The 27,395-nt window shown below is 35.2% G+C and overlaps 1 protein-coding gene across 1 annotated transcript in view; it reads left to right on the top strand.

Moving 5' to 3' along the window:
• Positions 1 to 27,395, top strand: part of LOC126966329 (lachesin-like) — a 173,265-nt gene that overhangs the window by 5,990 nt on the left and 139,880 nt on the right. The window contains exon 2 of the mRNA XM_050810319.1: positions 26,366 to 26,552. Within this exon, the coding sequence (XP_050666276.1) occupies positions 26,471 to 26,552 (82 nt within the window). The 5' untranslated portion in view covers positions 26,366 to 26,470. The remainder of the gene's footprint in view (positions 1 to 26,365; positions 26,553 to 27,395) is intronic.

Here is a 27,395-nt window from a genome sequence, read left to right as displayed (position 1 = left end):
TTCAGTAAGATCTGTCATGAAAGTTAAAAGGTTACATTTAGTTTATTTATTTGAAGTAACACCATGCTGGAAATCGGATAAGATAGTCAGAAAATGATTGTTTAGTACTGTAAGTAATACATAACTAAAATTTAAAACTACGTGTTTAAAAATATCTTCTATTAATTTAAATAATTTTATTACGGAACTTAAGCAGTGAGAATTCGATTCACATGTCACAATAATTATTTTAGTATTTATTCTAAGTAGAAATAATAAATATAATAATTTCTTTGAATACCATTAACATTCACATTTAATTATTTTAAATCGAGAATTTGGGGTGGTTGAATATTTCTCATTAATTAATTTTTTTAGGAATGATATATAAAAAGATATGGAAACAGGAGAGAAAAGCAAACGGAAAACTTTCCATACAAGAAAATCAGAAACATTCATCTAAATATCTTAATTAAAAATACGTCTCAATGTTTTCTTTTAATTAATTACAATAGGACTATTTAATGAAACCGTTATATCTTTATTATAAATAATTATACCATTGCTTCGCTCTACAACCTCGAGGGCATGGTTGACATTTTTTTTTTATTTATACTTAATTTCTAATAACTTAATTTAACACTATCAATTGATTTGCACTTACTAGTTCTAGGTTGGTTATTCTAATTATGTACATTTAATATTTAAAAAAGAAAAGTTTAAGTAACTTGAATGGTCATTCTAATATGAAAATATACAATGTGAACAATTTATAAGTGTGAAATTACAAAAATAAAATATATCTATATCGTGGTCATACTTTTTCTAAAACTTTTTTGCTATAATGTGATCTTGTTTAGGTCATATAGTTATTTTTTTACTCTGGGGAATTATTATATATATTACCCTAGATATAAATTATATATGCTGCCCAACCTGCATTACAATCTAGCCTTAACTTAGGCTAATAAGTAATTCTACTTTAACTGCTAAATAGATTAAACTAAGATTGTGTCCATTAGCACAATTCTTAATGTATCTATTAAGGGCTGTCCCTTTGTTCACGTGTCTTTTATAATATCACTATTTTTTATATTGTACTAGCTTTTTTCCGCGACTTCGTGCGCGTGAAATAGTTACTTTGTGCAGCAATTTTTATTTTTTAATATTGCAAATTATACACAAAAAACTGCTGTGGTTAATACATTTCATAAGCTACCTCCTACCAACTACCTTCATCCCCGCACAGGTCTTAATTTTAAGTGCCGAACTACAAATTTTTATGGTGTTATTTTCGATAATGATGAACTTTCATCCAAATTCCATCCCCCTTTTTCAACGCCGCCATTCTTTTATTCGCGATAAAAGGTAGCCTATGTCCTTTCCCAAACTCTTACCTATCCTAGGAGTGAAAGCGTAACAATTTAACAATTATTGTTCGTTTAAGCCTTCTTACTATATCAGTGTTGTCAAAGAGCTGGATTGCCTCGACCAAATCGTGTCGTTAAAAATATGGCAAAAGTTTATTTAGAAAAAGTAAGCACAAATTTGCTTCAAGTTCTGAAAGTGATTAGCAAAAAACGTTTGAATTGAGAATGATATATCGTCACATTAGAATATGTTATTATTACCAACACAAAAAATTGTGCCACAGTATCTCGGCCGCGTTATAAACACTGCAAAAGAATCTATACGCTTTTGTAAGTCGTTCATTAAGTTAAAAGCTTCTTGAGAGCCCAACAAGAAGCTTCGTCAGTTTTATACAAAACGAGGACCAACATAATTCAATATTCCATTCGTTTTATACGAATTTTTGTATACGGAAGTTTTTAGCTTTCGAAAAAGGGGCGACCCCAGTTAGATGTTCTTTCATTACAATTTTCCTTTTAAGGTTTTTTAATTAATGCTCACTGCTGTTTTTCAATGTTTTTTAAATTTAGGCATGCTTTTACTAGCAAAGACGTATCACCTTGATATTAATCAATTCACTATCTACGGTGCCCTTCAGACCGAAACACAGTAATGTTAACACATTACTGCTTAACGGCAGATATAGTCAACGTTGTGGTACCCATAATCTAGCCGGCATTCTGTAGAAAAGAGCTGGTATGAAAGGAATAATAGGAGTAGTATATGGTATAAATAAGAATGTTCAAATTCAAATATTTTTATGCAAAATAGGATTTAAAATAACTCGTGTTGTGGCCAGCTGTAGTCACCTCACTTAGTCTATGCTGAGCGTTTGTAGTAAAGGATCTCCTGCTGTTAGACATCCGATAAAAACAGGCCAGGAATATTAGTTTAGTGTGCGTGACAAGCTACGTATTACACTCGCGATTTGTATGACACTTTGTGTTAATGTGCGTCTGAATGTCAGATTAATGGAAGACATCAAAATTCATTGTATTTTGCTTTAAATAACGCGAATCTTACACATTGATCTTAATAAAATACTTTTTAAAATAAAATTTTATTTTAAATAATAAAATTTATTTCTTAACAAGAGGCTATTTCTCTTAGATGTTGATGAATAACTAAAAACCTCATTAAGGTTCTAACTTTAAAAAGTTAAGAATTATAGTTGAATAACTTCTATTTGTTAGTGTATTGCTAAAATAAATATGCTGTGACGTGCTAAAATAAGGCTTTGAGGCTAACTAATAACCTGATTCTGATAAGTTTTCAATTGAATATGTCACCGGCAAACACTATGTTAATTATTGACAAAATTAATCAAGTAAATCTATAATTAAATCTGGCCGGAGCATAGAAGAAATTTTTGAGATATAGAAATAATATTCGATAGTAATTAATTTGGGCCACAATTCAAGAAAAAAAGAAGTGTGGGTGTACTTATATATGCACGCAAGAAGTTATACTTCTTTGGCGTAACAAAGCAAAAATCCTTAAAATTATTTATTCCTCCTGCTATTCTACGTTTGCAGAAAGAACAATATTGTATAATCTTGCAAAGATGGCTTTGACAATTAATTATTAAATAATGAATACGGCTGGACCCTTTGCCTGTCCTAATAATGAGCGAAGAAACCAAAAAACAATAACGAATGTCGCAAACGTCAGAAAGTTTTAGGAACCAACTTCACCCTGTTACTTTTGTGTTCCAGTGCTACGCGCTTTCACATAAAAAAATTCACTCTCATAATTTTTTCATAACGTGCCAAAAGAAGTATAATTTCAATAAGCAATTATTATTATTATTATATTATGTTAACACTGTTTTTTTTGCTAAAAAAATGATAATTAATTGACACAATTTAGACCTGCACTGACAGAGAATCGGGCAGAAGGGTTTTGGTTTGTTTGTTATAATGGCTTGGAGTTTTTAATTCGAAATTTTCAGTGCAAATGTTATATTATACACATTTTCGGCAATTTCTAACACAACATATTTTTTTGTGTTCTATAATTCACGGACACAATAGATTTAATGCGATAAAGAGATAGGGAAAGTGAAAATGGTATGTAATGGCTTCCTATTGCATATCTTAAGCACATCTTAAGTGTGTAAAACACGTTTAAGTGGATTCGTAACTAAGTGAGGCCACGTTTCCTGAACTGCGAGTAATTTAATGACGGGTAGGCTGATATCTGCTGACGCATCCATTACCTCCGACAAAGGGTTAGAAACAGCTCGTAAATTATAAGAATGAATACTTGCATGCCGTGTTGTATTGTAGCAAATATTAACAATATATCTTACGGAAACAAAGTACCTACATAGAGATTTTCGCGTTTAGTACTACTTCTAATGGAGCGTATTTTGATAAAAATATAATATTATGTAGAATATCAATAGCTTGCATGAATGAATAGGAGTGGTATATATTAAAAATACATATTATACACAAATAAAATATGAAAAACAAAATTTTATGAACGATGCGGGATTCGAATCCACGACCTCCGGCGTTCCGTGCCGGTGCTCTAACCAACTGAGCTAACTGTTCAAATATTTTTATTCAAAATAGGATTTAAAATCACTTATTGAACGTCAAAAACTACCGCCGATTTGAAATAGAGTCCTTCAGATCTGAGAAGAACGGACGCAACAAACTCAGTGGGCTTTTGTTTTCTTAATTCAGTTGCAATAGATTATGTAGGATCGAACATTAAAATTTATAATTAAATAGCCTGAGGGTGTTCGCTCCATTTCCAGTCTGTGATATCATTAAGAAAATCATTTTTGGATCACGTATCACACGACGATGTTTAATAGATACAATTGCGGGAAGTAGTATAAAAGAAATTTGTTGGTAGGCCCCCCGATCAAGATCATTATGGAGTGGAGATCTTTGTGGGAGGCTTTTTGTCAAGCAGTGGACGTGTTCCGGCTGATGATTATGATGATTAAATTAAATTATCATTACGGGGAAGTGTACCAAGAATACTGGCAGCATTTTCCCTGATACATTGACCGAAATAGCTGCCAGCGTTTGGGTTTCCAGTAGCCCTATTGAGGTGCATAGATAGTACTATGTACATTCTCCGCACGTTTAGGCCCAACGGGCCAAGTGTCTCGACACCAAAAGGCACATAGACGTATGACTCAATGAGACCAACATATTTGCGACGTTCGCTGTCTTCAGCAGTTGAAGCAGCAGCCCCAGCACCAACTGAAGTACGCTGGAACATGAGAACATGAACAATGAGAATATTCCATCATAAATACAATGTATAGGTTATATGAAAATATGCAGCAATATAAGTATATCTGCACCGTGAACAACAAACAGACACGACACGACGCGACAATCTATTCAAGCAAATACCGATGAAATACATCTCCATTATTCATTGTCGTCAAAATGGGGAGAATGAAAATAAAATTGCAGCGTCAGTCAATGTCCGTTGAAAATCAATAGTCGAGCAATATGTGCCATCATTTTGACATCTAGAATTTCGTACCGGCTTTGTTAGAGACCAGGCAACTAATATTGCTGACTATAACAGATTAATATTTACTAAAGTCAATACAAATTCAATTTTTTTCTTCAAAATAGGATTCATAATTACTTATTGAACGTCAAAAACCACCATTCATATTAGACTGCCGCAGACCTGAGAAGAACGGGCGCAAGAAACTTAGTGGGATTTTTATAAAAATATGGATTCCAATGTGATATCGTACAATAAACATTTTTAATTAAAGACCATGAGGGTGTTCGCTTCATTCCCAATCTGTGGTATCATTAATAAAAATCTATAGTAACCTGTCCCACACAATTTTTTAACAGTTTTTTAACAATTCTTTTAAATTTCGCAGCACATTGTATTTGTTCCTTATGTTAACATAATGATTGTCACTGTTTCTAGCAAATTCCTCAATGTGCTTATGAAAATAATATAGAACATTATCAAGAGTATATTGAGAAGCAACAGTCAAAATGTTTAATACTAAAAAGTATCCAATTTTGCCTTCAACTCCGTCATTGATGTACATAATAGGATTGTAAATAGTTTAGTCATTTCTTCGTGTCTAAGGTAAATAGAAAGAAACCGTTCACATATTAGTGTGACACTTCTAGTACTAAGAACTCATTGCTGTAAATTCAAATATTTTTATTAAAAATAGGATTTCTCTCTTGAATGCAAATAACGATGATGATAGATGTGCCTCAGCCCTGAGAAGAACGGGCGCAAGGAACTCAGCTGTCATCGTTCTTTTTTAGTAATATTGCATAACAATTAGGTTATTCATTAGATACTCTTGGGCGATGGCTCTATTCCTCGGGTGGTTGTGCCATAGATAAATAGAAAGTCATTTTTGCTATGGTTACTTTGAACCACACAAAAGTTGTCAATCAATACTATAGAATTTTGTAACACAATATGTATTTTGTATATTTTCTGGTTTAATGTTGTAAATGCATATAGTGCTCCTAACTTTATACTTACTAACTTGACTTAACCGAGTAGTAAGCATAACAAGGAACAAAACATAATGAAAGTCTTAATTTCTATAAATTTTGCTAATTTCTATATGTCATTTTACGTAATAGTTATAATCCTTTGATTATAACTATTACGTAACTATGGCCCGAGACGGCCAATATAATACTTTTATTATATTGGCCGTCTCGGGCCATCCTGCATGGCATTTGCCGCTCTATATACCAGGTTTTTAAGAGCCAACTGGTTTTACCCACCGCGATGGCAAGAGTCCTGATAGAATGACTCTGGTGGCTTGAAAATGGGGAAGGGCGCTGGTGTGGGACACAACTTGCGTCGACACTCTGGCTCCTTCTCATGTCCAAGTTACGTCAGTTGGTGCTGGGGCTGCTGCTTCGACTGCCGAAGACAGCAAGCGTCGCAAATATGTCGGTCTCAGTGAGTCATACATCTTTGTGCCGTTTAGTGTCGAGAGACTTGATCCGTATTGCCCAGATGCGCAGAGCATGTACAATACCATCTAAGTATCTCAATAGGGCTACTGGAAACCCAAGCGCTGACAGCTATTTCGGTCAATCAGCCTAGCTATCCAACGTGGAAATGCTGCTGAAATAGTAATCACAGTATTGTAAATATAGTTATGAGATTTCTTTTGTTTAAATAAATAATTAACGTTTATGATTGCTGAGTGTTGTGGAATTAATCACACATCGATGTATGTGGAGCTGTTATTGGCAACATGTCGCACTCTGGATGACTCGACACTTTTTGCACGACACACAACACCCGCCATTCATTAGACCTTTGCCCGTGCTGACATTAATTACAGGATGACCCCAGTAAACGGTGCTGTGCAAGAACCCGAGAACTTGCCACTTTACACATAAAGGTTGAAGCGCAGTTTTAGTGCACTCAAATTTTCGCTGTAGTTTTATGTGATGAAAAACTATACGAAAAAATCGATCTAGTATGAACCGTATGAGGGGTCATTGCTGGACAAGATATTTGTTATTTTTAAGTGATATCCCTTACTTTTGGGTTGAAATATACAAATTTAATTTGAACCAAAATGTAAGGATGACCCGAGAGTTGAACAAACATGCCAAGATTTACGGATCGTGAGTAACAGCGCTCGGACGTAACGTTCGAGTCGCGCATCGTCATTTTTGGTACACATTAAATTTTTATAACACTTTAAGCTTTTAAATACATTAAAAAAAATTGAATGAAAATTTACTGTAGAGTATTGTGAAATATGTTATGAGAAAATTAATGGAACTGAATGGAGATTCAGGACATAACGCTCGCCAATAATAAGCTCGTTTTTATTGGTACCAGGCGAACATAGGTGAAGAGTAGTATTTTCTTTGATTAGCGCGAGTTACACGTTAAATTAAAGCACTGGGGGACTGGGTGATCTGGAAAGGTCACAAAACGTAGCGTATACTAAAATGATAATAAAAATTTAACTTTTATGAAAAATATAATGTACAAACACACGCGTATTAATCTTTCAAAAAGTAGGTATTATTTAAATATGGGTGAAGAGTGCTTGAAGCATAGACTTACAGAGATATGATAGAATAATATAGGTTCTAGAGTATAGATTACCTGAAAGCTCGAATATAAATAATTAAATAAGTAATGACAAATTTTTACACAAATTATCTTGCCCCAAACTAGGCATAGCCTGCACTATGGGTACATGAAAACGATATATTTAATACAATATACATACTTAAACGTACATAAATACTTATAAACTTAGAATAATAATACTTAGAATTTGAGTAGGCCCAAGCGAAATGTAGCACTTTCACGTGAGACGCATGTGGTCTAAAATTATCTTTAAAAGTTGCCTAAGATTATGATTTCAACAATATGGATATCGTATCCGAGGTTCTCGAGGGTGCAGAGAACGAATTTGGGATAATTTTTCAAATCCAAGATGACCGCCACGCAAATTTATGATTTCAAATAAGTTGTTTGGCATTAGGTGTATCATTATAACCACCACGCATACGTATAGCCCAAAAAGAATTTTTGGGCTATACGTATGCGTGGTGTATTAGCCCAGAAAGAAGAAATGAATTTAAAAAACGATCCCAAATTCATTCTCTGCACCCTCGAGAACCTCGGATATGATATCCATATTGTTAAAATCATAATTTTGCACAGCGGCCATCTTGGATTTCAAAAATGATCCCAAATTCGTTCTCTGCACCCTCGAGAATCTCGGATACGATATCCATATTGTTGAAATCATAATTTTTCACGGAGGCCATCATGGATTTCAAAAATTATCCCAAATTCGTTCTCTGCACCCTAGAAAACCTCGGATATAGCTGGGAACAGCGCCTCTATCGTCTCGTTTCATCGAGTTTCAAAAAACAACGATTCTAAAGAACTTCTTTACACTTCAAGACTTGTTGCAAAAATAATTAAATACGTGATGTTTTTATTAAATTCTCAATTTATATTTTATTTCTTCTTTCTATAATACATATAATCTAATCTATTATTATTTACAATTTATCTTACTTCTATATTGACAGGAATTATGAATGAAACTATCGTTCTGAGCGTTATTATTCTATGCTTATAAATATCCATGACTCAGAAACAAACATTCATATTCATCATATAAATGTTTGCACCTACCGGAATTCGAACCCGGAACCTCTAGCTTAGTTGGCAGGGTCACTAACCACTGGGTTATAGGGGCAATATGCGTAGTCAATTTGGGTATGTTATGCTAACGCCAAGCGTGGCTGACTGTTTACGACTTGTCAATCAAAAGAGGTTACACTAAAATAGATATGCTTTTCCTTTTTATCTTGTTGTGTCTCAGTTAGAGTGGTTATTCTCTCTGAAACGCTTTGTTTGTCTTTACGCCAGTATTTTGAATGTCTAGGCTTGAAGATTATTATAGTTTTCCATTGACCTTGGTTGTCTCGGTTGACCATGGTTACCAGTGGGAGGCTCCTTTGCACAGGAAGTCGGCTAGATTATGGGTACCTCAACGGCGCCTATGCCGTGAAGCAGTAATGTGTAAGCATTACTGTGTTTCGGTCTGAAAGGCGCCGTAGCTAGTGAAATTACTGATCAAATGAGGCTTAACATCTTATGTCTCAAGGTGACGAGCGCAACTGTAGTGCCGCTCAGAATTTTTGGGTTTCTTGAGAATCCTGAGCGGCACTGCATTGTAATGGGCATGGCGTATCAATTACTATCAGCTGAACGTCCTGCTCGTCTCGTCCCTTATTATCATAAAAAATGACGCATGTCCCTTACAACATATCCTGAGGTTATACGCGTGACTGCCTCTTATGATATGTTCTTCATTGGTACTAAGAGGTGATCATAATTGTAGTGGTAATAGGAATGTAATTGATAAAAGCGATGGAAAGCACGCTGTGTACCAGAAATTCATCTTTATTTGGGAGAAATTGTGGAATTGCCGAGATCCAGTGCTCTGTGTACGGCTGGATCACTTGGCGTTGCGTAGAGATGTTGCTTCATTGTGTGTCTATGGCATTTGTCACAGGGATATTCCAAAGAGCTGTTTGACCTTTCTGCCGTAGCAAGCTGTGGAATGAGTTTACTTGTGCGGTTTTTCCAGGACGATGTGACATAAGTACCTTCAAAAAAAGTGCGTTTACAATTCCAAAAGGCTGGCAAAGTTCACATACCTTTGGTGTTGCAAGAGAATGTGGGAGGTGGTGTCACTTTATATAAAATTATTTAGGAGAACCATACGCCCATTTATTCTCCTCTTTCATAAAAAAGAGAGCGATGAATTGACGTGAATGGACGCCATTTTGAAAAGATATAATACAACTAATAATTTGGTATTACAATCAGTTTTTGATTTTCTAATAACTTATGGTTTGACCCTCGTAATGTTGTTGAACCTAACAAGAAAATAAACATTGTATTCCCTTCAAACTACTGTGATCAAAAATTAATAAATGAATGATTATCACAACAGGAATTCGACCAAATTGGGTTGATCTACGAGGTCTTTCACTTGCCTTTATTCTTTCTCCACTCATTCGAAAATCGATAGAATAACATTAAGTAGAATCTTACATTTTTTACTTAATATTTTGTCAACTTTTTAAATAAATAAATAAATAAACTTAAATCAAAAAATCAATTAGTACAAAAGGTTCATTCATAGAATGTTTAATTCAAACCTGTTAATTTACATAACAATATCAAATCAGTAAGATGTATCGATATATTTATCGGAATACTGCGTCAAGATAACAAGCGACAGTAGGAATTATCGATAATCTGAACTTAGTGAAGGGATTAGGGTGTCGCGACGTCAGAAACACTAGTGATCTTACTCAATCTTGAGCATTTATCTGTACAAGTAATATCGGCATGTAGGATCCAAACTTTAAGGTTCGGGTCGGGCTTAGTTCCAATTGAATTCAAAGATATTAAACCAACCCAACACGAGTGAAATATCCAGCTTTCATGTGATAAACCCTTATTTACCTGTTTACCATTCGACTGCGGGAATCAATAGCAGCCTATAAGTTAATCGTACCAAAGTTGACGTACCAGTTTCGTACTATTACTTGTGGAGTAATTTATTTTGTCATTATTATAATCTGGTTTTTATATTTTTCATGTTACAAAGTAAGCTAAATCTTCACGTTATACAATATTATTTGACAAACAAATCCTATAACTATATTTACAATACTATGATAACATTAAACTAAAACTATCATTACGAGGAAGCGTACAAAGAATACTGGCAGGATTTCCACGTTGGATAGCTATGCTGATCTGTTGACCGAAATAGCTACCAGTGCTTGAGTTTCCAGAAGCCCTATTGAGGCGATAATATGGTAAGTTCTACATTCTGAGCGCCTCTGGGCCTCAAATAATATAAGTATAATCTGAAAATGCACTAAGAAATGTATAAACACACACACAAAAGTTACATTCATATTGTTAGGTTACGTATTTACGCTCGAAAGAGAAGAAAAATAAATAGGGTTTAAGAACTTCAAAGATAAATGTATTTATATATTATAGTTATGCTATAGATTTCACAAAACGACTTTTTAGTTCTAGACATCTGGAATAATAACTTAAAATTTATATTCATCATAATAAAAAAAGATTTTATAAAAAACACTGACTGATTTAAAAGCGTCGATGGCGCAAAAGATTGAATTAGATAATTAAATAGTTGAATTCACCACGAAGCCAATAGTTCGATCCCAGCCCGATCTTTTGTTACTCTTACTGATTTTGATATGAAAAGTTGTAAAATGTTTGCCACATTGGCATTCCGACATGATTAAGGTGAATGACGAGACAAAATTAAGGTGAATAGACCGGCCAGAAAGGTATTTCCAGATAAAGGAAACAAGGGTTCAAGTAACCTGGTGGTAAGTGATACTCCCCCTCCCCCTACCCTACCCTATTGCAACATTGCAACATTGGTAATGTTATAATAGTAGCGTTGACAGCATTTCAGGCAGTGGGAGGCTCCTTTTACACAGGATGCCGGCTAGATTATGGGTACCACAACGGCGCCTATTTCTGCCGTGAAGCAATAATGTGTAAACATTTTTGGTTTCGGTCTGAAATTGTCTAGTGAAAATAAATACTGGGCAATTGAGACTTAAGACAGCTCAGAACTATTGGGCAGGGCGTATAAATTACCATCAGATGAATGTCCTGCTTGTCTCGTCCCTTATTTTCATAAAAAAAGGTAGTTGTACGCGCTGTTTTTGAAACATATTTCGCACCGTCCGCGTCCTGGATTCACCGCGCAAGGTTACTTGAGGGTAAGATGGCAAGTTTGTATAGAGTGCATGAGTAATAAAACATTTTGAATATCAAAACTATGGTTACTTTATTTAAAAGTATAGTGTAGCCTGTATACATCTTTTGCAAACCTATGGCTTTCAGACATATGAATTATCTCTGTGATTTTTTAAATTTATTCGCTGATATTTCAATATTTTTGGATATACAAAAGATACAAAAGATTTGGGCGTTACATTCTACCGGAAGGTAACTCTTCATGACCCTGCGTTGGCAAAGGAATCATTTCAACTATTGGAATCTACGTTGTGAGATTGCTTTGCTCTGCAATGTAACGTTAAATGGAACCCGTTGCTTGCGACAGGAACCCGCATTAAACAAGCTATTCACTATTCCTAGAGAAAGTTCAAAAAACCTTATTTAGGTACTTGTACTCGAATATTGAAATAATCCAACGATTTCAGAATAAAAGACTACGCTTAATAGCCAATGTTTACCAAATGATCCATGGTTTGTATCAAATGATCTATTACACAATGATCTCGGAATACCAACAGTCAAGGATGAGATAACAAAATTCGCTAAGGCACACAAAACTAGAACAGACAATCACCCTAACATACTAGCAAAAGCCCTAATGAACAAAAGAACGAAATATCAAGAAGACTGAAACGCAAAATACCTCAAGATCTACTAACTAGCCAACCAGATGCTTGATTATGGAAATTGAGTTTGGCACACATATTATTGAATGTCCCAGGGAAGGAGACAGATTATAATAAAATGAATACAAAAAAAGGGTACTTGTACAACTATTATCCTTTTCTTTACACAACAACTTTTCTTGTGCGTTGTCTGGGATACAACTCCCTGCAAGAAGAACCCTAGATCAGATAGTGGCAGAAAGTAAAATTTCACATTGACGTATTATATGTACCTGACAAGTATCTCTATAACCGAAATCATAAGCAATTTGTTGTTCCTTTGTCTCGCACTGTTGTCCGAAGTATTTCGCCAATACCACCTTTCCATGATAAATGCGTTACGTGTGAACCTTCTTAACTGCAATTTGTTCGAAGATAGGTGCAGTGGAGTTAATTATGTATTTTTTTGGCTTTCTGTGGAAGGCATAAAATACATAAATTTTCTCAAAATTGATTCCATTAGAATTCCTTTTGATTGACGTTCCTAAAACTACCACCGCTTCGAAAACAAAAAGGGCTGTGAGAGAGTAGAAACAGCGCAAGAAATTCTCCCAGCATTCTTGTTTGGCACGCTTTTTAATAAAATATACAAAATTGTACTGTCATGGTTATGCTATAAAATATTCATAATCTAGTCCCATCACTTACTTATTTAGCTGTGGAATATAGGATTTATGACAGAGCCATTGTTTTTATAAATGTAGCCTTTAAATGTAGTAACTTTAACTGGTCTGCAACCGTAATTTATAATGTGAAATAAATACCCGTAACATTACGTAATAAGTCGTATTCGTAACTCAATATCTAGATCAGTCGATGTGTGTGCTGACGAAAAAACGTAAACTGAAACGTCACATGAGGTTCACACAGTCGATGTTTGATCAGAGAGGAAAACCAACATTTCCGGCGTACTAATCACTTTACTGGTGGCCCGTGAATCAGGAATCGCGGCCACATGCGGCAGACGACTGATTACGCTGGTTTATAATTGCTGCTCTTACAAATGAGTCCGAATTGCCAGCAGGACGATATCGAAAATGTTTTCAGTTGATCGTTCATTAATTTGTGTATATTGTGTCAATTTCAACATTTGTGTGATTAATTCGACGTTGCTTTGTGACAAGCATCGCTGTGTTATTTAGAATTTGGCTTTTGATGTTTGCTGTTGAAAGCTATTTTGTCATTTGCAAATATAATTTGGTTCATTATTGAATTTAACTTTGAACTTTTACCGAAAGCCCTTTGATATAATAACTTTGTGTTATTTCTTATCTAATTTGTTATTTGAGAAGTTTCTTCGAAGCCTTAAATTGCTAAATAGAAAACATTGGCTTAATTTCTAAAGCGCGTTCTACACTCGCGGCACGATGGCCGCAAACACGCGAAAATCGCGAAGATCGTTTCGCGCTTTCGCGTTCGCATTTTGTTCTCAGTTCAGTGTCGGTTTTTTGCCCCGCGACAAAGGCTTTGCATCTGTCTCATGGTCCGCGAATAGGAAAGCATTTATAGTCGCAGTTTTACGCAGTAGCGTACAAGTCGCCATTGCGAGTGGTTGTGCTTTGTCACCGCGTAGGTTTCTTTTTTAAATGGGTACGACATGGAATAGTGAACTTGAGATAACACTTGAGTCTTATCAATCAGAGCCACTACTATGGCAGGCTAAGTACAAAGATCGTAAGAATAAACATAAGATATTTTTTTAAATAAAGGTAAATATAGCACATAGCGTCACATCAGCAGAAGCAGTCACGTCTATGTCGTCAATTTTCTTTTAAGTCGCGAACGAGACTGCGATGCTCTGCGAGTGTAGAGTGACGCGATTAAACGCGAAATTCACAGCGCGATTCGCGATATAAACTCACAGTAACAATCGCGTGCCAGTGTAGAGCGCGCGTAAAGAATCTTATTCAGAATTTTCAAATTAGTATTCCGCTATGGTTTCAGAAATTCCAATTAGCATTGATTTGATTTCAAGAACAGATTACAATAAAAATAGGATAAGAACTTTTTCGCTCATATTTTAAAGTAACCAGTAGGTTTATACGTACATGACCTATGAATAATTCGTGACGAAATTCATACGGCTTGCATTCAAGTTTTTTAAATACTTATCCCCATCATTATCTATACATATATAAATAATAATGTTATAAAGTAACAATTAAACATTGATTATTTCTGAAGGATACTTGTTGTGTGTGTGTTCATAAAATACCAAATCCAGAAAAGTACTTAAATTCAATTATTTTCCAAATTTTTTCAGTTTTTCCGTTTGTCTGTAACTATGTCGCTAGATGTGGACTTGGAATTTTTTTGCTTTATAGCGTCGTCAGTTATCAGCAGTTTGTGATTGGATGGGCATCAAACCTGAGTTCTTATAAGATAACAACGCATCAGATGTAAAATGCTAAAGTAATTCAAGAAAATTATTTACAAGTGGGAGGCTCCTTTGCACCTTTGGTTATGGGTTTCACAACGGCGCCTATTTCTGCCGTGAAGCAGTAATGTATACAAAATATTGTGTTTCGGTCTGAAGGGTGCCGTAGCTAGTTAAATTACTGGGCAATTGAAACCTTACATCTTATGTCTCAAGGTGACGAGCGCAGTTGTAGTGCCGCTCAGAAATTTTGGGTTTTTCAATAATCCTGAGCGGCACTGCATTTGTAATGGGCAGGGTGTATCAATTACCATCAGCTGAACGCCCTGCTCGTCTCGTCCCTTATTTTCCTAAAAAATATGTATAGTAGATATTATAATGTGTGGATTTTCTTTCAATATACTCAAACCAGAAAATCTTCAAACAGCCGCGAGCTAAAGACGCAAAATCTTAAACTTGTTCACGCGCGACTCAAACAAGTCATGCGAAACAACCCTAAAAACTTTATTACTTGAAAACTATTTCCAGAGCTCGCAAATTGAAATAATTTACCCTATCCGAGTGCATACTTCAAAGTAACTTATGAACGGGGGCGAACCGTCGCGCTTAACACACGATAATGTCGCTCGACATAAACGCAGGAACGGCAAACGCATAATGTAAACGGGCGTTAATTACAACTTCCCGACGAGTAACATTATCGTTTGAAAAAATAACTGTACGCTTGAATACAATGCGACGTTCTCATTTGAGAGTGGTTTTTTCAACTACCTTAGATTGCCATGTTGCATCTGCCTATAATGAAATCAAATCAAGTCAGATCAATTAATCAAAAAATTACTCGGAACAAATTGTTATGTATTAATTTTACTTTCATTTTTTTTTAAATGATTTGAGTTTTCTTTAGTGTTAATTCCGCCAAAATTTGTCTTTATACAATTCGACACGTGTTTCGCCTCTACACGAGGCATCCACGTGTTGTCTCGCCAAAATCTGGCCAGTCTCGTGCCACTAAAGGAAACTCAAATCATATATATAATTATAGATTTCCGCAAAGTAACGCCTACTTCAATAAATTTTCATTAATTTTTTGTTTAGATTTGCAAGAGCGACATCTTAAGTAAATTTCCTAATATGCAAATATTGGGGTTGAGCAGGTTATTAACTGTTACGTAGATTCTGTAGATGTAGCCACAATCTGAGACTTGAACAAAGCATACAAGATTTTATCAACGATACTTCACTCGAACGGTTGGCTCAGTTGGTAAGAGTGCTCGCACGTAACGCGAGAGGTCGAAGGTTCGCGTCTTGTCATCGCGTCATCGTTCATAAAATTTTGTTTTCAAGTTTTATTTGTGTAAAAATGACTCTTATGCATATCAAAAGTTTTAAATTTTTCCACTAATAACCAGTTCGGAAAAGATAGAGCTTTAATGAGAAGAAGTGGCAAGAAACTCATTGCCACTTTTTAATCAATTTACAGCTTCATGACTTTACAATTTTTTATTTTTTTTACTACAATCTCTGTGTAGCGATGCTACAAAAATACTCAAACATTGTTGTTAGAAAAATAAATAATTAAAAAAACATTACAGTTATTGAGTACACTATAAGTAAAGTAGATATATTAAGGGAGTACTAGTGGACCCGACAGACGTTGTTCTGTAGATAATAAAAAAAATACTGTTGTATAGGAATTTGCCAATAATATTTCAAAACATGAAAAATGCTCCATGTTGTTTTAAGTTGTTAATGAAATTATTTCACAGCGGAACTGTCAAACCGTGCGTCACTAAATTCTCTCATAGAAAATATGTCCATACAAAACAAATATTCAAAATAAAAATAATAAGAATGGTTAAAATTCACAATTGAACTACCCCCTAGACGGCTGGACCTATTTTGATGATTTTTGTGTGTTCCAGTGAATTTGAGATTGGTTTAGATTCTCAATTCCGCCCATATAATAAAATTCTCCTGCTCATGTGTATGTTAGTGAACTCCTCCTAATGGCTTGACTGGATTTTTCAAATTTAAGACGTGTACAGGATCGGGTCCACTAGTATAATATCTATATAATTTTCATAACGTCAAGAATTATTTCGTAAAATATGTAGTAAGATTAGTATTGACAAATTCATAAAAAATAGTATTTTTAAGCGACTTCAAAAAAGGAGGAGGTTCTCAATACGCTGGTATGTTTTTTTTTATGTTTGTTATTACCTCAAAACTTTCGATTGGCTGAACCGATCTTGATAATTCTTTTTTTATTTAAAAGCTTGTGCTTCGTGTGGTCCCATTGTAATTTGGTCTAGATCTGACCATGGAATCCATGAGAAGACCATAAAAGTCTTAAATTTTCTATACAATACGTTTAGCAAAGTGGATGATAAATTTACGAATAACTCAATATCGCGCCAACCGATTTCGATGATTCTTTTTTTATTGGAAAGTATATACTTCAAAGATAATTTGGTTGAGTAGGTTCTGATTACGGAATCCATGGCAAAATAACGGAACTTTTCAATTAAGCGCTTACGTTCATTGCTGCATTGAAAAATTTAGTATATCTACACATATTTAGACAAATTATTTTTCTCACCGATTCCAAAAATAACAATAATCGTAACTAGTATTAGATTTATTAATTAGATTGTATAAAAATACGCAATTATTTTAATACATTTTAGTGCTTATATTTGTTATGTACAGAACGACGTCTGTCGGGTAAGCTAATACCATAGTATAATACCTATTTAAATGTTTATGTGATTTGCACACGGCGTTCCTGTGATATCAAATTCTTTCAGTAGACCGCACGCACGCGTATACACTCATATTTCAGATAAAATTCAACGCTTCGTAGAGTCTCTCTGCGTGAATAAATTAGAATATTTTAACAGTTTCTTTTATGGGTGTCTGTTTATTTTCTTTCCAATACATTAAATGTGATACAATTGATCAAAAATTATGATTAAATTTAGCCAGTGGGAGGGTCCTTTGCACAGGATGCCGGCTAGAATATGGGTACCACAACGGACATATTTCTACCGTGAAGAAGTAATGTGTAGAAAATTTATTGAATAAGGCGTTACTTTGCGGAAATCCATAACTATACAAATTATTTAAGTTTTCTTTAGTGTTAATTCCGCCAATATATTCTTGGCCAATATATTATATTGGCGGAATTAACACTAAAGAAAACTTAAATAATTTGTAAAGTAATGTGTAAACATTTCTGTGTTTCGGTCCAAAAGGGCACCGTAGCTAGTGAAATTACTGGGCAAATGAGACTTAACATCTTATGTCTCATGGTGACGAGCGCTATTGTAGTCCCTCTCAGAATTTTTGGGCGTTTCAAGAATCCTGAGCTGTACTGCATTGTGATGGGCTGGGCGTATCAATTACCATCAGCTGAACGTCCTGCTCGTCTCGTTACGTATTTTCATAAAAAAAACCCGTGTCGAATCTAATTAAATTGCAAATAATATTTGAAAATATTCCAAACTAAAGCGTCAGTTAACTAAATATTACCAATAAAATATGATTTATTTTGTGTTATGTATAATAACACAGGGTCGAGACACACCATAGGTCTCATATTATTATGTTAGATGCAGATATACTACACTGGCCTTCAAAAGTAAGTAGCACACTTTTAAAACTGGGATAACGTTTTACGTTTACAAGAAATACTTTCGAAATAAAAAGGACTCCAAAGAGAATTTAATTTTGTACATAAAAACTTTATAGTCGGTAACCTTCTTTTAAGAATTGGCTGAAAAAAAACTTCAAAAACAAAACCATTCCTTTTTCAAAGTGGACGTTTCCGAATTACAATTTTACCATTCACATTTTTCTTTCTATTTTAAATTTTTTTCAAGATCGATGGGTCTTGTTTTAAAAATTTATGCTAAAAAGCATATAACATTTATTTATCATGCCTCTTTTAGTTGAAGAATGTGCTAGGATCATGGCTTTTCTGGAACTAGGCATCAGTATCAGCGCACTGCAAGAATGGTGGGTGTGACGGTACGAACGGTCCAGAAGGTAAAGCGAAGGTACGAAGAGACTGGACACCATCTGAGGAGACCTTGTAATGGCAGACCCAGGTGTACCAGTGCCCGAGAATATCGTTATATTATTTCCACTGTGTTAAGAAATCGCCACCAAAATGCAGTTGAAGTCCAGCAACAGCTACTTCAGACCCGGAGGGACTACATTAGTGACAGTACAGTGAGAAGAAGACTTGCTGAAGCAAATTTGAAACCCCGAAGACCAGCGAGTGGCCCAAAACTCGAGAGACAGCATCGAGTAGCCAGACTGCGATACGCCCGTGAACACATGCAGTGGGATGAAGAAGAATGGTCAAGAATTTTGTTTGCAGATGAGTCTCGATTCTCCCTTTACACTTCTGATGGAAGGCGAAGTGTTTACAGGCGACCTGGTGAGCGATACCTTCAAGCCTGCATCTCAGAAAGAGTCCAATACGGTGGAGGCAGTGTACATGTATGGGCTGGTATATCTTCAGAAGGTCGCACAGAGCTAGTAGCCATAGAAAATGGCACCCTCACTGGGCAAAGATATGCTCAAGAGATTCTCAATGAGTATGCAGGGCCGTATTTAGCAAATATGTGTGATGGATCGATGCTGATGCATGATAATGCCCGGCCACACACGGCTCATATCGTACAAGAGTATATTCAGGAGGTCGGTATCAGCGTGATGGCTTGGCCATCAAGGAGTCCTGATCTCAACCCGATTGAACACGCCTGGGATGAGCTTGGGAGGCTAGTCAGAAATCGCAGACCACCACCTACTACCCTCAGGGCACTAAAGCAGGCCCTGGTAGAAGAATGGGAGAATATTCCCCAACATCGGCTCCGAAACCTAGTGTTCAGTATGCCAAGCCGGCTCGAAGCTGTAATCAGAGCTCGAGGAGGCAATACCAGTTATTAAAAATTAAATAACATGTAATACATTTTAGTAGTATAAAACAATGAAAATGTATATTTTCATTGTTTTATCTTTTTTAAGTTAAAAGTGTTACTAATGTATAATTTTAGTTTCTAAGAATTAAAGCCTATAAAATTTGCAACAAAACGTTTTTAATCTTAAATCTCTACCTTCTATAGTTAAGAAAAAAAATTAATTTGAAAAGTGTGATACTTACTTTTGCAGGCCAGTGTATATCAATTGCTGCAGCGTCCACGCAAACGAAGCCACGGGCAGCAACCACTAAAAATAAATTGACATACGAAGGGAAACTTAGGGTTACGTGTGAAGATAATATGGTATATTAAGGCAATACTTTAGTTTTTTTAATGATGACCACGTAACATGAACGCTGGTTTTGATTACTTAGTTTTAAAATTGCCGCAAAAAATTATATCGGGACTTCAAGAGTAAAAATGTCGCATGACTAAATTTATTATATAATAATGTTTAAAATCAAAATTAAATTTAGTGACTTATATTCAACCTGTTCACTTATATACGTTGACGAAAACTAACTAAGGGCAAAAACGTCATTTATCCACGATAACAACAAAAATCATAACCAACTTCCAAAACACATAAAATCACATTTAATACGAAACAAATAGAGTACGTAGAATATTACATATATCTAGGACAGTTAATTTCAGGGACTGATACTATACATAAGGGAATTGATAGGAGGATAGCCAATCTATATACGGTACTTGGAAGAGATATAAGTCGCTTAGTGAAGCTATGAAGGATAAGGGAATTTCAGTTAAAGAGAAAAAAAGATTAACAATAATATGTGTATCTTACCTTGTTTGACTCTTGGCTGTCATTTGCCCAAGCACTAACAGAAAAACTATCAAATAAAATAAAAGTCTGTCAGAAGAGCATTCGAATAAAAAGCAGAGATTGACTAAATTTGAAAGATGTAAAAAGCAGTACTAAATTAAAAGATGCAAAATTCAAAATGTAGAACACTGTTAGTTAAACATAATAATATGTTATAAGAAACACAAGAAAAATAGAGTAAATAGACGTACTAAAAGGAAATAGAAGAGGACGGTGAAAGAAAAAAAGGTGAAAAAAATGAAACGTTCCAAAGATGAAGTCATAAGAGTCGCTTGTCCTAAATAGGTCCAAATAGCGAAGAACACAGAGATGTAGAAGAGGAAGAAATCGATAGTTAAGATTTTAATTTATAATTAGTAAAATTTAGGAACATCAATATTCAAATATTTTATTTAACCGTTCACAAAACCAGTACTTCTAATCTAACAATGCCAAGAGGGGACTTTAAAGATTGAAAAGCAGTAGTAACTTCTCAGCAACGGTTGGACGACTACTCTTCGGCACAGACGTTGAGTGAGGAATTTAATATTAGTGGTAAAGGTTTTTCTTAGCCACTTATACCCAAAAAACATACTAAATGCGTCACTGTGTTAGATATTATTTTGCAAATAAGGGGTTGCGGTGACAGTTATAATGTTAATCTATTATCATTATCAGAATAAATAACTTTTCAATAGTTAGTCTCAAGACTAAATTCAAATAGTTTGAAACATCTAAAAGTGCGCGTCTCATAATCTCATTTTCCACTATGGAATTGATTATTTGAAAATGTGTACACCAGTACGTAGATGCACTGGTTCACTTGCCAAGGCCTGATTCCCTTAAGGCCTTAGAAGGTGTAACTGCCGTCGCAGTGGGTGGTATTGTAAATGGAAAATTTTAATAAAGTTAAGGAGATCCAAGTAGAAAGTACAGCGTATTGACAAAAAAATTTGATTGAACTTTTTATATATGTCGGGAGTAGACACTACCACACGCTTCGACTATGAGGCGTTCAATTTTGTAATTTGTCGGCTTTCTTACATTCTGACTCTGGTTTCAAATTATTACAACGAAAACTATTGATTTATTTAATTTAGTTTATAATTTGTAAAAGATGTATTAATATTATTTGTTTTAGCTTATTGGCCTTCCTTCAAATGTGATTATTAAAATTTATATTTGCGCTAGACTTATTACCGATGCTTTAAAAAAATACTGACTAATAATAATGGCAGCCATTGTTTGTTGGGAGCCGACCAACTAAGTCCAAACAAAAAAATCTCATACTTGAAAGGGATATTAAATATTGTAATGTAGGTATCTCTCTTACTCTCAATACCAATCTAATTTATGTGTCTCTGTCACATTATTATTGTAATGTCATACGTAAGACAATCTTATTCAGCTATGATCGCTTGGTACCAAAACACTGTTTTAAATTTATTTCAACGGCTGTCTTACGAATTTTCAATAAAGTCACGTGTCCTGATGCGAGTTTGTTTTATGTGCGTTCACTGTTTTTTCATACCAATCCTAAGAAAAGTGCTCAACGCCGCTGAAGAAGTTTTCATTTCACCGCCACCATATTTATGTCCTCCTGGTAATGTGGTGACAATGACGTCAGAATATATTAAGGTATACTCGCTTCACACATTTAAGACAATCTCTTCTTCAGCTATGATTGCCTGGTACACACACACTGTATGAAATTGTAGAATTGTTCGATCAGGACACGTGGCATGACGTGAGTCTAACATTTTATACCCACCCCAAGAAGGTGCTCAACTTTAAAAAAATATTACATACACGAAACAGTGATGTCTGCATATTATTTTTCACATATTCAAAACTATCTAGATACATTTCAAAAACGCCTCATACGCATTAAGCCTTATCAAAAACACGGGCACGTTTTGCAGCAGAAACATTTATCATGATTTAGTATGCCTAACCATACCACCCTCGCACACAAAGAAGTGGAAACTTAATGTTATATTATCATATTATTGTCACGTGACTCATCTCTCTCTTTTCTTTATGTCCATACAATAAATAAATAAATAAAAATACATATAGTTGTAAAATCGTGACAAACTAAAAATTATGCATTGAATTCTTTTTTAAATACTTTTCTAAAACCAATTCCATATCTGAAAAATTACTTTATAGAAGTTTTGTCTTTATGTTCCTATTGTACGTTTATCAGTTTGTCTGTAAGTATGTCCGGGAAAAATTTAAAAAATACTGAATAGATTTAAAACACTTTTTGAATGAATATTTACATGAGGTCGGGACAATATTATATAGTCTACATATTGTCACGTGTGATGCAGGTATTTTGCTGCCTTATAGCGTCCCCGTAGACGGCGTCCCGGGCAACAACTAGTCAATAAAATTATAAAATCGTTCCAAAATCAAAACCCTGACATTGTATATCTTATATCTTTAAACGAGCAATTCTTGTATATATATAATCTGAATCTCGGAAACGGCTTCAACGATTTTCATAAAATTAAGTATGCAGGGGATTTCGGGGGTGATAAATCGATCTAGCTAGGTTTCAATTTAAAAAAAATGGTTTTATCCATGTTTGAATGAGAAACAGTTAGAATAACATTAGAATACAAAGGTAAATTTCGCCACTATATACAAGACTATTATAGCTCAGATGGGACATTGGGTGATCCGGAAAGCAGAAGACCAGACCGAATCCAGATGTCCTATTAGTTTTTTTTTTGTTCAAGTTTTGTACATTCTTAAAAATCCGAGCAAGGCTCGGTCGTCCGGATATTATTTTATTAAAAGAATACATGGCGTGTGTGAATATAGAATACGCATACAATGAATTCCGAAGCAAAAAAATAGCTTATAGAATTTCGTATAAGTGTCCCGGAAAAACGCAAAACTACTGAATAGAATTAATTAAAATTTTGTATGAATATTAAAAAGAAGTCGAATGATGACATAGGTACATTAATTGCTGCAGCGGCTACGCAGACCTTCGTCTGCGTAGCTTTGCGCTGCGTAGTCTGCGTTTACTCGTTACTGCCCGCGACTTCTCGCGGGCAGTAACGAGTAAAAAAAATTAACGGGTTGCACTCCGCAAGTGACGGCAGAAGACTTGAATATTAATGTTGTGCATTTTTGAATATTTTGGAATGGTTAGGGAAGAATTTCACACGAATTGCTTTATTTATCAGTATAAAAATACTAGTATTTATGTGGTTAAATAAAATATTCATTTATTGCGCATCCCAAGAAAAGGGCTAAGGAAGTTTTCACTTCAATAAATTGATTTACGAATAGAATGTTCTGGTTATCTGTGAAGATACCGTGGTAGTTAAGAAAAAGACATAAGCTATTTTAAAAGAAGACCATGTAACACGAACTTTATTTTTTCTTAATATTGACCAGTGGAGGCTCTTATACACAGGAAGCCGGCTTGATTATGGGTACCACAATGGCGCCTATTTCTGCCGTGAAGCAGTAATGTGTAAGAATTATTGTGTATCGGTCTGAAGGACGCCGTAGCTAGTGAAATTATTAAGGTGACGAGCGCAATTGTAGAGCCGCTTAGAATTTTTGGGTTTTTCAAGAATCCTGAGCGGCACTACGTTTCAATTACCATCAGCTGAACGTCCTACTTGTCTCGTCCCTTATTTTCATAAAAATAAATATTGCCAAGGTCAAGAGAAAAAATCTCCTTTCATTCCATCTTTGACAAAATTTATTAAAAGTTGTTTTTGTTAATTGCATAACCATTAATGTGGTGGGTACTTATATGAGCTAGCTGCTTGATATTAATGAACACATCCGGAATGCCGGTGGTCCTTGATGCTATTATAACTGAAAGCAATAGGGGCACAACAGTTTCAAGGGTTCCTTATAAACTCAATTAGTTATTACTCTTTATTAAACACTAATCGCTCGCCCCGACCTTGTTCAGGCGTTTGTAGGAGCAAATAAACGATACTCGGCCGAATCTTTTTTATGCTATCCGAATATTTGAGTCGCCTACCGTAACGTTGTTATTGTCAAGTAATTGTCGTAGTCGAATACGATGATCAATGGAACTCCTTAATAACTTACAGTAAGGGTGCGATCTATGGTAGAATTTCTAACTGTCTGTAATCAATTTGCAATGCAATTGTAGCACCTAGAACTATGTACCTATGTACCTAGTCACAAAACTACCACCGATAACACCGATTCCAAAAATAACAATAATCGTAACTAGAATTAGATTAATTGATTAGATTGTCTAAGAAGACGCAATTATTTTTATACTTTTTAGTGCATAGTAAATCTATTGTTTTAAAATAGTGTTATTGAAGTCGGTTGTCTTTTTCTTAAATTTTTTTTAATTAAATTATTACAAAGTAATAATAATAATAAAGCCATTTATTCCATATCTCTAAAAAAAAGTGTACATTTGAAATATTGTTAGTTTTTTTTTGTTAGCATTATTTGCTTAATCTAGGTTTTTAGTACAATTGTTATTTAGTTACATTTTTAGATATGGATCCCAGATTGGGTCTTAGCACTTAACAGAAAGTTGTGGATGAAGTGGGAGGCCTCCTCCAACTTCATCCACAACTTTCTGTTAAGTGCTTTCTGCATCCATTATTTTCCTACTGATTGTGCTATGTCATCAGTCCACCGTTTTATTGGTCTTTCTACATTTCGTTTTCCTTCCTGTAGGCCCCTCTCTTCTCTAGTCCACCTCCTGTCGGTATACCGTGCAATATGTCCAGCCCATTTCCATTTAAGTGCCAGTGCATGTGTGATCTTTTTGTCTTATCCTGGCGCTTCTTACTTTGTCTATCTTCCTTATTTTCAAAAAGTTTCTTTCCATTGCTCTTTGATTACTCGTTATTATCTGCTTGACTTTTTCTGTAAAGGTCCACGTTTGACAAGCTGAACTGTTTGTAAAGCTGTACAATAAGCATGCTAGGACACTAGTATCGCCTATTTTGAGCCCTTTTTGTGACCAGTCTATGTTTAGAAATATGTTCTCGAGCACGGCAATGAATAACTTCGGTGATAAGGGATCAACTTGTCTTGCACCTCTTTCTATCTAAATAGATTTTCCCCTAGTTTCAAGTTTCAAGTTTCACGCAACTTTGACTATTTTTGTAAATATATGTTAAAATATTGATATATGTTTGCTCGATTCCGAAAGCTTTCAATGCTTTCTAAATTGAATAGTGACTTATACTATCAAAAGCTTTAACTATAGTCTATAAAAACCACATACAATGGTCTATTAAAATCACGATATTTCTCTATAATTTGCTCTAAGGCCTAGATGTGGTCGGTAGTGCTTAAACCCTGGCGGAAGCCTGCCTGCTCAATTGGCTGAAACAATTCAATATTTTTTGTTATTCATCTTGATATTATACCTGAGAATAATTTGTAAACGCAATTTAATAGGCTGATTGACCTGTAATTTCCGATGCCCAATTGAGACAACAAATGTCACAATCGTAATGGTAGGACCACTTCACAAAGTCTTATGATTACGTAATAAGAACTTGGTGTTCCCGGCATGCACGTGCGACACAACCGCCTCGCTCGATAGTTCTAACCAGACTGCCTGCTTGGCACTCGCCCGGTGCCCGATCCTGACCACACTCGCACCGCAGTTAGATTACATCCAAGCTAAAACGAATACTGAATCATCTTCATACTCGGTTCTTTGCTCGTAGAAGAACGACATATATATATATAAAAATCACCTCTATTCATAATTTAAAATATTACATTTTTGTTCCAGACCATCGACGTATCGAATAAGTTGGACTGCACTATGATTATTAGGAGATCATACATTGACGGCAGTTGCTGCCAGTTGGAGTTTGTAAAACGCTGATCGGTGAAGATGGGGACAGCAACGCGGGCTTCGGGAGGAGGACCTCTATCCCGTCTACTCATATTAGCCATACTACATGTTAATTTTATAGGTGAGTTATCATTCTACAATATTTGTTAATACTTAAAATGTATTTGTCAAATTAAACTTCTTAAGAAACTCTTACACGGCTTAGTTATGGCGAAATCATATATAGACATACCTGAGGAGCCCCCAGGATAGCCTTTACTGTTGGGAGCCCCCTATAATCCTCCAGGAACTTCCTGGATAGGTGCTAAAAGATTGGCGTGTCCGCTCGGCGTTTGGTGAACGAATATACGAATATGCTGATGCCCGGTGATTGATTGATTCAAGGTTAACCGGCGCGAGTCACACATTTATGAAGTAATATATTGTGTAAAGTCTATTTTACCATATATTTTTTAACTTTTAATAACGATATAATTTTTACAAAACTTGATAAGATTACATGAACAGTACGAGGATATGCACCAAGAATACTGGCAGCATTTTCACGTTGGATGGAGGCTGATCAGTAAATGGCTAAAAAGCTGTGCTTGGGCTTCTAGTAGGTATATTTAGGTGCGTACTAAATACATAGTGCTTTGTAAATTCTCCGCGTCTCTGGGCCCCCTCGAGCCGGTTGCCGAAGACAGCAAACTCTCTGCTGCTATCAGCAGCCTCAGAACCAACTCAAGTCGCGTCCCCCTTATCTAAGTCATCAATGTCTTTCTACCAGGGCTCTTGCCATCGTGATGGGCAACATATTATAGAAGTGAAAACTGCTTTAGCAGCGTTGAGCACTTTTATTGGGATGGGTATAAAATGTTAAGCTCGCGTCAGGACACGTGACCTAATCGCAAATTCGTAAGACAGTCGTTGAAATTATGGATGAAATTTGATTTTTCTGTGAGATAAACTTTTTAATGCAACA

Source organism: Leptidea sinapis, chromosome 10, assembly GCF_905404315.1.
Source record: "Leptidea sinapis chromosome 10, ilLepSina1.1, whole genome shotgun sequence".
Classification (NCBI taxonomy): Eukaryota; Metazoa; Arthropoda; class Insecta; order Lepidoptera; family Pieridae; genus Leptidea; species Leptidea sinapis.
Note: the sequence above shows the minus strand (reverse complement) of the source record. Positions and strands in the feature narration are given on the sequence as shown.